This window comes from Aythya fuligula, chromosome 1, assembly GCF_009819795.1.
Source record: "Aythya fuligula isolate bAytFul2 chromosome 1, bAytFul2.pri, whole genome shotgun sequence".
NCBI lineage: Eukaryota > Metazoa > Chordata > Aves > Anseriformes > Anatidae > Aythya > Aythya fuligula.
The window spans coordinates 195,481,972-195,496,367 of record NC_045559.1 but is presented as its reverse complement, the minus strand read 5'-3'; the positions used below and the strand labels follow the sequence as shown (position 1 = coordinate 195,496,367).

Below are 14,396 nucleotides of genomic sequence, written 5' to 3'. Positions count from 1 at the left end.
CACTCATATGATAAACTATCTGCAGAAACAAGGCTGCACTGGCCACACCAGTAGTGTGATGGCTGCTGTGTTTGTCGAGCAGCGTTCATTACCTGCGGGATATCACTAATGCTTCCTTGTGGCATCTCAAGGAGATGGGAAAATTGCAGAAGCCCCATTCTCCAAAAATAAGCCCATCATGTATCCCTGCTAATGCTTTCTCCCCATAAGCCTGTGTTCTTGCAGTATTTTCAGCTGGATGAAAACTACTACCGAGCAAATAAATGGTGTCCCAGAATACGCTGCTGCAGAAAAATGCTTTCAAGCACCTTTCACTTACCAGGTACTATATAAAACCAAATTCTATTCTGAGACATAGGAAAGTCACACAGATGGCAGAACCATGGTTTTTCTAACTGCCTTTTTCCACACATTTCATGTACGAAATGATCACACAAGTTATTTTAAATCTTTGTGCAGGAACTATCTTAAGACTTATGGAAGTAACTCGCCAAAATTCAGAAAAACAAACCTTCTGATCGACATCATTAAAAAAGAGGAAGACGTGCTCAGCTCAGTGCTAGTGCCTCCACAGCTAGCTCTCTGCCATCTTTTTCACACAGGATTACAGTAGCTTGGGTCTTGGAAAGCAACTCTGAACTGTTGAGCTTGCTGTCAGAAGCACGTCAAGATATTTTAATTTACGGCCTCCTGGCTGTCACAGTCCACGCATAGCATGGAACGCTTCCAATAAAAGGATTAGGAACTGAGTAGCGAGTGACAAGGCCAGACAAAGCTACTAAACCTCTTCCAAAATGTGCAACTAAGCTGTGGAAATCCTTGTCATAAGATGTTGGGGACACCTGGAGTTTATGTGTGTTAAGAATGAAATGTTGGAGCTCATGGAAGAGAAATGCACGAACAGTTATTAAATATGGAAAAGCCAGCCCCAGCTCAGGAAGTTTTCAAGTTGCAAATACTTGGAGACTGGGAGGCAGCTCCAAGGGGACGTCACCATGAATTTGCTCAGACATATTTTTCTAATATAGGTATGAATTGGCATCACCCAAACAAAGAGAAGCATTTTAGCTATACTGGCCTGTTGCAGAGAACAAAAAGGTCCTGCTACTCCAGTCTAAAGGACGCAGCCCAGGTCAGGCAGCTCCTCAGCTGCTTGGGTGAGGACATTACTGGGCTATCTATTCAACACAGATGGTATTGCATCATTTACTTTGTAATTTTGAGTACCTTACACTTTAATAATACTGGTTTTAGGAAAGAAATATTTATTCCCTTTTCTGAACGTGCCTTATCAGAAGTCATATCCATTTAGAGCTGAAAAAATAAAAAAGCCCTGAAGAGTTAAAATGTGAAGACAACTTAAGTATGTACCCTCCCTACTCATTGATGGGAAAAGGATGTTTGTTTAGATCGATATGTACCTGGAAGAATATAAGCAGGCATTGTCTATGCTACCTCATCATGAAGATCTTCAGCTGAGCTGTTCACATCAAAATTCAAGCCAACAGAAAAATATTAAAATATGAGGCTGACACAAGGCTTCTAGTTTACAGGAAAGAGAACTTGTGGCCTTGGTTCCCTAAAACTCCACTCAGTGAAATGTTAACATGACCCACCGAATTTCAGAAGTTAATCCACTGCAAAGCTTTTGTAACAATGAGAAACCCCCTCAGCACAACTTTCTCAGCTGAATGCTCATGCACAATTGATGACTGTCGAGCATCTTTGTTACAATTCCAATAACGTAAGGAACACTGATGCTGTTCTCCCTGCTCTGTCTGGAAAAGGATAGTCCCTCTGGATGTCCAACATGAACAATGTCCTCCTGCTTTAAGAGAAGCATGGTTTTTTGCCATTTTTATTTGGTCGATGACTCAAACAGAAAGAACGTGCCAGATGAAAAATTAAATCTCCCTGACTAACATGCTTTACCTCTAGCCTAAAGGTACAGTTTCCAAGAGCAAGCACCTTGCTGTCTAAGCCAGGGGCTTAAGCATTTTTTCATTAATTGACTCCTAAGCGTTTTTCAGAAGGAGGTGTTATCTACACCATGCATATGAGTTTACTGGAATAAGTTTTCTTACACAAGTTTCCAGAAACTCCTTAAAAGAAGTCCAGAGAAAACCTAAGGGTGCCGGGGCCACAGATGGGAAACCATGGCTGAGCCCTTGTGGTTCTTCACCTGATAGGAAATCCTAACATAGTTGTCAATTAGAACAAATTATTTCTCTAAGGAGAAAGACTGGAGATTGTTTTACAATAAGCAAGGAGCTGACACACCAACCACTTCGTGCTTGATTAGGCTGGGAGAGGTTTGGACAGGAGACCGATAGAGTAAAGGCTTCATCTTGGTAGCGTAAATGAAAGCCACTGACTTGCCGGAATGACCACAATACTTGCAGTCAACCAGTTTCTTCCTCTTATTCCTTTTTTTATTTTTATTTTTTTTTTAAAAGAACATTTTGCATCTTAATCTAAGTCTTACCCAAGTGAGGCACTGCCAAGATACCATCTCCAAAGTACGCTGCCTTAACGTGGCTGAGCTGCTGGCAGCAAAGACCTATGGTACACAGCTGGTATTTTCCTGCCAAAGAGAAGCTGGTTTTCAAAAATGAAGATTCATAACTTGTGTAGAAAATGTAATGTGTGTAAATACAGGCACATGTCCCGTGCAGCCCAGCAGCTTGGCAGGGCTTCAGATTTACCACCAACCTCAGTGCTGCCGGGCTCCACCGTCTCCTCAGATTACTGCCCACACTTTTACTAAGAGGACTTTAGGCTGTATTTTAGTGACTAACCGACTACAAAAAATCACCAGCAAGTGCTACAGAAATAATAAAAGCACTTATTTTATACCCTGCCTGGATAACCTCTCCCACAGCAACGCAGGAGTGGTTAACACGCGTGGCCTACTTCCACCCTCCGTTACCTTCCAGCCTACTCGTCCTTTTTCTGTACGAAGGAACCAAATCCAAACTAAAACCCTTTTATTGGAATAGGCCCAGCTCCTAAGAGACAGATTCAGTCTTTAGCTGCACCCAGCTTAGCTCTGTATGGACAGAAATGAAGACTGTGCAATGGGTATTCCAAGTTTTCTGTGAAATATGAACCGAAGCCATTGACCTAGCTTCTAAAACAAGAATTACTCACATGGATGGCTGGATGCTGCCTCTAAGTATTCATGAGGCACAGCTTAACCCAAAGGAGTGTCCCATATAAAGCAGCAACAGCACTGGATAGTCAAACTGCTCCTGCTTGTACGGCAAGTTTCTGTTGGATAAATAGGTCGAGTAACTACAGCTCTATCTACTATCTGCTGCATAAGTGACCTAAAGAACAGGGGCACAGGGGGACACCTTCCTTCCACCTCCACTCCCGTTCTGCTTTTCAGAGCAAAGACAGCTCCAGCTTGGCCAGCGACCGCTCTCGTCCCACTTGTCCTCTGCTCCTGTGTAACAGGTACAAACTCCGTCTCCCCTGAAGAACCACAACGTGGGCTGCAGGTTCCTTCATCCTTTAATTACGCTACAGATGACCTTTTCAACCAACACACCCTTTCTTCCAACTACTTCTGAAGCACCCGTGTTGAAGTAAGACAACGAGTTTTAAATTGCTGGAATAAAAGTCACTTATCTCAAAGCAGGTTCTACTTACACGATCCCCGACGTTATTGCCTTGCCCAATTTTCCCCCAGTAATGTCCTGCGGGCAAAATCTAAACTACTAATGTAATTGAACAGTTTGTTTGGGTTTTCTGGAATAATGTAAGGTGAAAAAAAATATTCTGGAGTCTCCTGAAGCATTACAACAGCATAAACCAGTTGCAGCTTTTTTGGTTCAACACCCTTCCAACTGATTTGTTGAAAAGTGGAGATTGCAAAAACTGAAAATACCAAAGTCCACAATGGTGGAGAAAACAGATAATAAAAGCTACAAGGAGGAGTACAAAAGGCTATATACGATTCTAGTTCAAATGCCTTAGAGCTTGTCTTCTGTAAGCTGATCGGTCAAACGAACTGCTGTTGACTAATGGAGACCATGCACCTGAAGTGTTGTTTTCACGTTTCCTACCATGAAAGTCTGCAAGTTTCCACTGCAGGGTGTTAATGAAGAGTCCTCATTCGGACTTCTCCAGCAGTGGTGCTCTTGAATAAGAACCATATCCAGCTGAGTTAAAGCGGGTCTAAAACACGGGTGCTACAACACCGAGCTGCCATGGCACCCAGCGGTTGTTTCCACCAGCCTTTGGAGGAAACAGAACAAGCTGGATTGTAACGGAGAGAGCACGGGGGTAGTTCCATAACTTTAATCTTCATTTACAGTGTGCTTTTACTTCATTACTTCACAAGAACAGCAGCAGCTGTAGAGTCCTAGCAGCACGCTTCTACAGCATCTTCACGGTACGCTACGGGCACTGCGTACGCGCACAGCCATGCTCAGGTCTAGCTTGCAGTCGGTAACATGGGTGTTTCCACACACACAGTTTCCTTAATTTTCTAGTTCTAACCTAGTTGTTGCAGCGAGGCAACGAAGGCTCAGCAGATAATCAAATCCTGATGCTGATTTCCAGGGAGGGTCAGGGTTCACTCCGCCTGCTGAACAGCCAGGGGGTATTTGCACGCAGGCAGCACAGTTGATTTCGAGACACAAAACATATTGTAGTAAAGCAACATTTCAAGTGCTCTTCCACCCTGGATGGGATCCAACTGGTGTCAGGTAGAGTATTTAGACAGTGTGTAGGCGCTCCATTGCATTAGAGGGCTAATCAAATTTCTCAACGCTAGAACAAATTACTATTTCCACACCTCTAATCAGCAGTGAGGGTGCTTTACTGAGAAGAATGCCAGTCAACTTGGAGGGATTATTTTTTATTTTTTTAAAGTTAATAGGGATAATTACATTAAAACAGATTTAGAACCATATGGCCAAAACACCTCCAGATATATTTAGCCAATAATATAACTATATTCCCTTCACCACATGCTAAAGCAGGAGATATTAAACATATTTACAAGCACAGGCTATTAAATTAAGTTCACTGCTGTTAAGATAGTGCCTTATTAAATAATTTTAACTGCACAATTCATATAGGAGAGAGAACACATGCTGGCTTTCAATCTTTTTGTCAGTATCAGCAAGAGCAAATCCAACGCAGTAATGGCCCAGAGACAGATAAAAAATGATTTTGAGGAAGAAACCCTGTACTGCTCTAAGAATGGTTTACAGCAGGACAGCTAGCACTTCTTCATACCATCGATAAAACTCTGACTTTGGATTTGTGGAATTGCTCAGCAACACAAGTCCTTAATTCCCAAGTTACTTCTAAGTCAACATTTTTACGTGCAAATGAACATTAAATGTGTAAGTGAGAAGACGTCTTTGCAGTCATTCCCCTCCTCTCAGGAAGAATTCAATTGATCTTTTAGAGTTAACTGATATTTTTAAAAGAATTTACAGTCCTCTCCGCTTTCCTGTCAAAACTAAGTTCAAATTTAATAGTCTCTAAAGCAGATACACGATTATTTATTTTGATTGTGAAGTGCAGTAACTGAGATATACTGACTGTATCTACGAGCTTATTGTTCACTCTCAATAGATCAAAGCCTGGGTTGAAAGTCACCTTTTGCTTTTCCTCCAATTGCCTTCTGCACCTTAAGAGATAATAGAGAGCTATGGTTCCACATAATTGTCAGGAATGTGGATTTCCTGGCTTTCCTATATGTGAACCTAACACTTGTGTACGTTTGAAAACTTAAACCACAACTCTAAGGGTGGTCCACGCGCTGACCACACAATATGGAGCAAGTCCACAAGGAACTTGTTGTATGACACTGGGTTATTTATCCCCTTCAGTTCCAGCCTACTCCTAGGAAACAAAGCTGGGAATACTTCATATTTCTCTAAAATTATTATTTTCCACCCAGCGCCCTGGGTAAAGGGATGGCAGGTAGCCTCAAACTGTGTTACCAAGTTCACTAGGTTGGATGCTAAGCCCAGAATCCATTAGAAATCCATTGCTGCTCTGTGAAAACAAGATGCTTACCTTGAGAGAAATACGAGAGCGCCATTAACGAGAAAGAAAATAGATGTTTAATCAGGAGACTGGACTTATCTATTTATCTTACTCTAATTCAGATAACCAGGGACGTTCAGGGAAGATTTATGGCACTTTTCTAGATTAAGAACACCGATTTCTGTCTCTGGCCCTGAGTACCATCATTTACTCCCTGCTCAGCCCCTCCCTACCTTGCATCTGGTCAAGCCCGCATCTGTCACAAGCACTATGCCCTGGAAGAAAAAAGCCTATGCTCCAAAACATCTAACTCTCAATTTAAATGAGATGTGAGAGCGAAGATAGCTGAATATTTTGATGGTTGATATAGTCCATACCAAGAACAAAGCCATTAGTGTCTCAGCATCCTAAACATGCAATAAGAATTCTCATCTACAGAGGTGCTTTGCCCCAGCTGATAGTCATCCCATGTCTGATATGCAGGAAGTATCCTATAATAAAAGTGCAAAGCCAGTGGTTAGGAGACATTTGAAATTAATAGTCCTTGATCGGGGCCTCCCCCGTGTTATCAGCAACACTGCTTTGCCCAGGGTGGCGTACAGAGAACCCCACATGGTTTCTTGAAGTATCTGCACTGCCTTCAATGGACTGACTGATAAACAGGGTATTTTGTTTGTGGAGCATATCCCTACCTCCCTGTAAGGGCAGTTCACAAAATATTTGGCTGATCTGCATTATATGCTCCCTATAGCTTCTACCTAACGCAGACTACCAGGCTGGCTTGCACAGAAAGCAACGGAAAGGCCCTCTGCACACAAACAGGAACACCTGCAAAGAACAGAGAAATTAAACAGCGTCAATTATTTCCATCCAGGCTCTTCCGAAGCTGACAACGTGCAATTTCTCATTAACCAAGGTCTCCCTCCTGACAACCTGAATCTCTTTTTGCCGCAAGCACCCCTCTCCCCCCAGCCTCCCCTGACCCACTTAGACTCGAGCCAATGCTCAGTCTGGCCAAGCAAACCGCGCCTGCGATCCCTTCTTACTCTCCAGCCCTGGAAATGGAAATCTGATAATAAGATCTCCAGACAAACTCCCCTAGCTAAGCAAAACCAGGGGGGAATTACACCAATATCTGCTCTCTCAAATCTTCCTAGCCAGGAAAAAAAAAAAAAAAAGTTCAAATACAGAACCGAGCGAGTATCAACATCTCCCTCGCCAGCGTGGGAGAGGCAAAAAACCAAGGATGCTTAACGAACCATCCCCCTTTTTTTTTTTTTTCCAGATTTCAAAACATCGTCATTTAAAGAGACGTGAAATTTGAAGCACTAATTAAGTAATATGCATAAATTTAAAGCAAATGCGCGCAGAATCCACATCTCCAAACCACAGCCTGCGATTTGGCTAATGCAATGCACCACTCCTACCAGCAACAGTACGTCTTAATAGAGGACAACCTCCACGCTTGGCTAGCTCCCTCTGAACATTAAACCTCAAGGTTTCTTTTGAAGAAAAAGTCCTCCTCCCCACTTTCTTTCCCCTCCTGCCTCCACTAGTTCCCTGTAATTCAGAGAAGACATATTCTTTTTTTTTTTTTTCTTTTTCAAATAAAAGTGACTATTTCAAATGAGCAGGGCTGCTGCCAGGCTTGTCATTGCAAAACATCGTCCTCCACCAGAGGTTTGCTTCACTCATGTCACTCTCATTACAGGTCTAACGAAAATCTCTCTTCTCATTTTCAGCACATGAGACCAGAAAGGTATGAGGAAAATGTTTTACATTACCACTGAAGATACAAGTGGAGGAGCACAGGAGCACTCGATACCAGCAGAAATGCTAAAACAGCAATAGCGCTCTCCGCTTCCAGACACCAAAGCCAATAATTAACACAGGGAGCCAGGAAAACAATTACTTAAAAGGGTCAGACTCTAAAAAGATATGAATTACTTGCAAGACTTGCAAGGATGAAGAAGGAGAGAAAACAGAGTCATCACCAGGTTTTCGGTGCATATATTCCACAGGAAAGGATCCTGGTCTCAAAGGTGTTTTTCTGAGTGTGTTTTGTTGTTGTTTGCTTTGGTTTTAAGCCAGATAAAGAAGAACAACTGACGAGGGCGAGGGTCTTGGTAACATTTTGGCCCCTCAGAGGCCGCATTCCCCAGCTCTGCCCCAGCCACGCACACGGGAGCAACACTGGAGTGACCTGGGCTGGTTTCACCACGGCTCCTTTCCAAGGGCCAGGAGGACAACCACGGCAGCACGCAGAGTGCCTCGGACGACAGAAAGCGGCTAAAATTAGACGTGATAAAACCAGAGTTAGCTCTCCGTGCCGAGGTTTGCAAATCCCACTGAGAACCCCTTCGGAGAGAGGCCCACCGGAGACCTGAAGGTCTCCAGGCAACTGCAAACGGGGGCAGCTGCAGGGCGATGGGACAGAGAGCAGCTAGAGCTGCCGAGGATGCTGGTTGGTTTTACGCAGTGAGCTGCTCTGCCCTGGCCAAGATCACACCTCCGAGGCCCACTGTGGCACGATAACACGCCACGGAAAACCTGCGGGGCCCTTCCAGCAGGGCCACAGCTGCTTCAGTTTGCAGACGCTCAGCACACACGGGACCGGGGTGGCTCTCTTTGAAACAGTCGGGACGTCCTGGAGAGGCCTTTTGATTTCCACAAAACAGGTGCCGGCATCTCCACGCAGCTCCGTGACTCATGGCGACACACATTTTCGCTTACGCAGCCCTGCGAGACCTGCCATTAGACTATTTTTGGTTCACTTTCGGGCTACTTTCTTACTCACCCACGTAGAGCAATCAAGTGAATGAAAGTGGCTCTTCTCTTTCTCTTTTTTTTTTTTTTTTGATGTGACCTCAGCTCACTGCACCTAGGCCAGCGCCACTGTAAGCGCTGCATCATCTGAGGACATCCACGACTCCTTCTAGCTTAAAAGTTTTTTTGAAATGTATTGTCAAGTGTATTTTTGACAGCTCTAGACCTAGAACAAACTCTTCCAGCACCTCGCCACTCTGGACACTTCATTTTCCAGCCTAAATGTGTATTTATAACACTTTTATATCCATCTGCTCTTCAGCTTATTTCTCCTCACTGGCTCTTGCCATCTGATGTATTTATAGACACCAATCACATCCCCTCTCGGCCTTTTTTTCTGCAGGATTAGAAAAACAAACTCTTTTAGCTTCTTTTTTGTGAAACCAGCTCACCTCTGTGCCTGTCGAGCTCAGAGCCATCCTTCCCGGCCTCCCTGCTCCCAGCTGCAGGGTGACTGGAGCTGGGGGTGCTCCAGCACACCGAGCCCCTTCTCCTTGCTGCTGCTCTTCCCAAAATCTGTCAGTATCGAACAGCAGAAAACCCACTGCAAGTCCCCTCTCAGCGTGGCCCAACGCCATCGTCCCCCCAGATCCTGATTAGGACATTTAGTGCCAGTAAATCCCAAAGTTTGCTTTCAGATGACTTGTTTCTGAAGCAAGAAGTTCAGCCTGTGGCATTACTTCAAACATTCAATGAGCAAACCCAACACGAAGCTCTCAGAAGAGGACACTACAGACCTTACCCACAGAAGGCCACTACTTAGCTTACTGTGACCTACTTTGGGTTGTATCGTCCGTATTTTTCATTTATCTGTATGCTTTTCCTTCTACATTTGTTTTAGTGCCTCGTCTAGCATTGAGACTCGCGTTGAAGAAGGATCCTGGCATGGGGAATAAGGAGCACGGAAATTCTGCCCATCACATTCAGAGCTACTGCCCCATCACAGGATCACCCCAATTTTATAGCTCTGTGAAAAACCAGGAACAGATCTGGGATTTCACACAGTTTTTCCAGGATACCAGCACGGAGATGGGCTCAGGCCTGCTGGGTTGTCTGAGCTGGCTTCACCCCACCTGGCCAACAGAAAGGGATGCTCAAAACCATCCCTTTTGTCATTGCTCCCCTACGTCCCCCACTGAAATCTAGCACAAAACAAGTATTTACTTCTGGAACTGAACTTATTTTCTTTTCTATCCTATCGACCTGTTCTTACAGATGAAAAAAAAAGACCCTTTTACTTCATAAGCGTTGCAATTTGCAACTGAGCTGCAATAGCTGGCAAATTCTCTCCCTGCTCCTACATTTCCTGGCGTATCAGGATTTTTCCATCCCCTGAAGACTCTTTGCTTTCTGCTGAAAGCCTGCCTGAGGCAGTTATTTGTCCAAAGCAATCCTGAGCCCCTCCTCTGTGTGCTCTTCTGGCTGGCTCGGGATGGGGATTTCTTTTTGGTACGAGAACCTGGGACTGCAGACGAGCTCCAGCCCCTGTCAGGTCCGTGCCCCTGAGCTCCTTAGCACAGGGGATTTCCTCTCCCATCCCCAGTGGAAGATTTTCCACCTCTAGATCTGGAGAACAGGCCCGAGCGATGGCAGCAACGCTCAGCCACCTCTCTGCAATACTTGGCTCCAGCACTCGCATGGCATTTTAAGCGCTTTTGCCTCCCGTTATGCCAAAAAACCACTACACTTTAGTTAAAAAGCACACCTATCAGGCCCAGAAACTTGAACTACTGATCTAGCCTTGCTCACTCTTCCATTTATTTCAAGATTTATCAAAGCATTTGCCTTGGTTGTCTTTTCCATGGGCTGACTCGCAGAACCTAGAAGAGCTTCACCTATTTCTGGCTGCCGGTCCTTGCTTTTGCTCTCACGGCCACCTCCATCTCAGCCCTCCTGGTCAGCAACGATTGCTATCTGGCTATCTGAAGCATCCTGTAGCAGTAAATCCAGTTGGAAAATTTATTTTTTGTTATGAAAAATCCTCCTCATAGGCATATCTAACTACCGGATCCATAGCCAGGCGCTAGCACTACCCTAGCAGAGCTTTTTGCAGCATGAAGTAACTTTGGCTAACCTGGAGTTAGCTGAAACCTGAGCGACTGCACCTGGCTTTTCCTGTTTCCCTGCTGAAAGAGAAACTTACCTTGGCCCGTGAGCATCCCAAATCTGCTAGGCTACTTCCAGTTTCGTTACAGGGCAGGGAGCAGCAGCCTTGCTTTGCCCCCTGCAACATTTGCCAGCAGCGCTGCCGACGCTGCGGGCGTTCGAGTGCCTTCAGCTCAAGCCTTAAGACTGAGGAGGGCAGAAGAGATTCAGCACGTTTGGAGACCAATCATTCTCCCGGCGTATTATCACATGAGCATTAAAAAAAAAAAAAAAAAAAAAAAAAAGCCATCAAAAGAACAGATGAGGCAGCACTTATCTGCAGATTATTACTCGGAGGCTCAGGTCGCGTCTCACTTCCACCCCGCCTGCCCACCCCCGCCCCGTTTTCTACTTGTTTGCTTGCCGGTGAAGTGCAGAAGGTTAAAATTTACAGTGATTTCATTAGCCCGACTTTTAAATGACTGCAGATGGAGCCAGCAGCTTTACACTCCTGTTTATTGCCCGGCCTCGGAAAAACAGATGCGACGATGCCCGAGCGCACGCACACAACACCTACGAGAGATCGGCTGGGTTTCGTGGGCTGCTCTAAGGTTTCTCTTCTCTTTCCACAATTTTGCAGCAGAAGTAGCTCAGCCGACCTTAGACAAACCAGGACAGCACTGAGTTGCCTTCAAGAGAGCCAGCCAGGCTCCCCTGCTTTACCATACAACCACCATCCCCCCAGATAGCCAAAAACCACATCTAATCTGAGAAAGTTTCCTATTAGCAGGCAAGCAAAACCTAACCCTGCCCCCCCACCCTGATATTAAAGCGGTACAACAGGACCTACCCAGCACGAGGAGACAACAGCTTCAAAAAAGAAAAAAAAATAAACTCAATAATTTAAATTTAATTTTAGATATGGAGGCGCTGCCAAGCACCACTTTATTTGTCAACAAAACGTCCTGATTACTTGGCAGAACAAAGCCCGCTCCCTCCCTGCTCTCTCCACAGACATGTTTGGCACCGGGTAATTTGCGCGGCCGTCAAGTCTGAAGCTGTTTCGGGCTTTAACCCCGGAGAACTTCTCTCTTTTTGGGGCACCCGTTCCCCTGCAGGCAGCGAGGACGAGGACGGGGTGCTGGAAGGAAATGGTTAAGAGGCCGGCGCTGCTGCTGCGCTGCTCTGATCCTCGCAGGCTGAGCTCAGCGCCCAGCACCAAGTATCAGCTGTAACATGATCCAAGAGTTTATGGAAAAAATAACTGCGCATACCAAGCATGCACATTTAATAAGATTTTGTTTCCATTAAAATATCCGAGAAACACGATTTTTTTTTTTTTTTTTTCAGATCTCCTTCTTCTCCCTCCGCCCGAGATGGAAGGTTTCTCCTCCCCCCTGCCTCTAGACACACACCTCCTTTCCAAAAACCAAGCCCTTAAAAAAAAAAAAAAAAGCAGTCCTACTGCAGGGAAGAGAGGCTTGAAAAACAACTTTGATTGGCACTTGGCCTGACCCACAGAGGAAGAAAAACAGTTTTTGGACAAAGAGCGCAAATATTTGAGCTCGGTGACTTCGAGGCTCCCTCAGCGGTGAGCAGAAGGAACCCGGCGCAGGAGGGGATCGGCAGGGACTGGATTAAAGGACGGCCTCGTCGCCCGCATCCCGGGCTCCGGGACTGGCGTTTGCACAGCTCAGCAATTTTAATTCATTTGCGCTGGACAAACAAAAAGCAGCGCAGCGAGCTGCCGGCCCCGCAGATGGGCAGCCGAGGTGGCGATGCGGCGGGTCCCCTCCGCGGGGCTCTTCAGAACCACCCATGGGGCTTTTTTTATCCCCTATTTTATTTTATTTTTTTTGTATTTTTATTTTTTTATTCAGCTGGGATTTCAGTATCTGCTGCTCAGGGCTCTGCTGAGGAGCAACTTTCCCAGCAGGGCTGGGTGCGGGGTGACCCCAACCAGCTCCCCCAAGCCCCTACAGCCACCGGGACCCCATAGGATGGGGTGTGGGGTAAAGAGTGGGGCAGGGCCCACCTGCGGCTACACCCCAAGGGCCCTGACAGCCCTACAGGCAGCTGGGGGCCCCTTCATTCACGGGGAGCCCCTAGACCTTGCCTGGGGGGGGTTCCCCAGGCCCTTCACCTAGGGGGGTGCCCCCAAATGCCTAGTGGGGTGCCCCCCCCAACGCCTAGTGGGGTCTGACTCTAGAGACTGGTGGGGTTCTGCCCCAAAGCTTAGTGGGGTCCTTCTCAAAGCCTAGTGGGGTCATTCCATAAAGAACAGCGGGGTCCCCCCCTAAGGAATAATGGGGTCATTCCATACAGATTAGTGGGGTCACTCCCTTAAAGCCTATTGGGGTCCTCCCCCGCGCTCTATCAGGGTCCCCCCCATGCTTTGTGGAGTCTCCCCTTAAACCCTAATGGGGTCTTCCCCTCAAATCCTATTGGGGTCCCCCCACAAAGACTATCGGGGTCTCCCCCCCAGGACCTAGCGGGGTCCTCCCCAACACCTAAGGGGCTCTCCCCCTACATCCTAGTGGGGCACAACCCCAGATCCTAGAGGGATCACCCCCAAACCCTAACGGGCTCCCCCCTATATCTTAGTGGGGTCCACCCCCCAAGATCAGTGGGGTCCCACCCCCAAATCCTAATGGGGTCTCACCCCCAAACCCTAGTGGAGTGCCCAAATCCTTATGGGGGCTCCCCCAAACCCTAATAGGGTCCTCCAAATCCTTATGGGCTCCCCAAATCCTTATGGGGTCCCCCAAACCCTAATAGGCTCCCCCAAACCCTAACGAGCTCCCCCAACCCCCCCCCACCCCTCACACCCCCCTACCTGTCTGGGCACCTTGCGGCAGTTCCCGCACACCCGGTACTGCCCGGCGGCGGCGGCGGCTCCCCCCCCGGCTCCGCCACCCGCCATGGCCGCGGCGCTGCCCCGCTTCATGCTGCCGGGGGGCGGCGGGGCGGGGGCGGACGCGCGGCGCTCAGCAGCGGGAGCAGCGCGAGCAGTGCGCGCAGGGCGAGCAGCAGCAGCAGCAGCAGCAGCAGCAGCAGGAGGAGCAGCAGCAGCAGCAGCAGGAGCCGCAGCCGCCGGCCGCCCCCATCGCCCGGCCGCGGCCCCCCAGCGCCCCGCCGCCGGGGCCGCTGCCCCCCGCGCACACCCCCCGCGCTCTCCGCCAATCGGCGCCGGCCGCTCCGCCCTCCTCCCGGCCGGCCGGCCAATGGGAAGAGCAGCCCGGGAGGCGGCCAATAGGAGGAGGATTCGGCCCGTTGCCATCTCCGGGCAGCCTGAAGGGGAGAGGGGAGGGGCGAGGCCGCGTCTCCGGGCAGCGTTGGGGAAAAGGGGAGGGGCACGGGGTGGGGGCGGGGACGGGGGGAGCCAATCGGAAAAGGGAGGGGAGGGAGGGATGCAAATGAGGAGGGGGAGGCTCCGCCCCCTCCCCGGGGCTGTGAGGGGGCGGCTGGGGGGG

The 14,396-nt window shown here is 47.7% G+C and overlaps 1 protein-coding gene across 1 annotated transcript in view; it reads right to left on the bottom strand.

Moving 5' to 3' along the window:
• Positions 1–13,879, bottom strand: part of SESN3 (sestrin 3) — a 44,984-nt gene extending 31,105 nt beyond the window's left edge. Inside the window, exon 1 of the mRNA XM_032180609.1 lies at positions 13,760–13,879. Coding sequence (XP_032036500.1) covers positions 13,760–13,870 — 111 coding nt within the window. The 5' untranslated portion in view covers positions 13,871–13,879. The remainder of the gene's footprint in view (positions 1–13,759) is intronic.
• Positions 13,880–14,396: the final 517 nt, after the last annotated feature.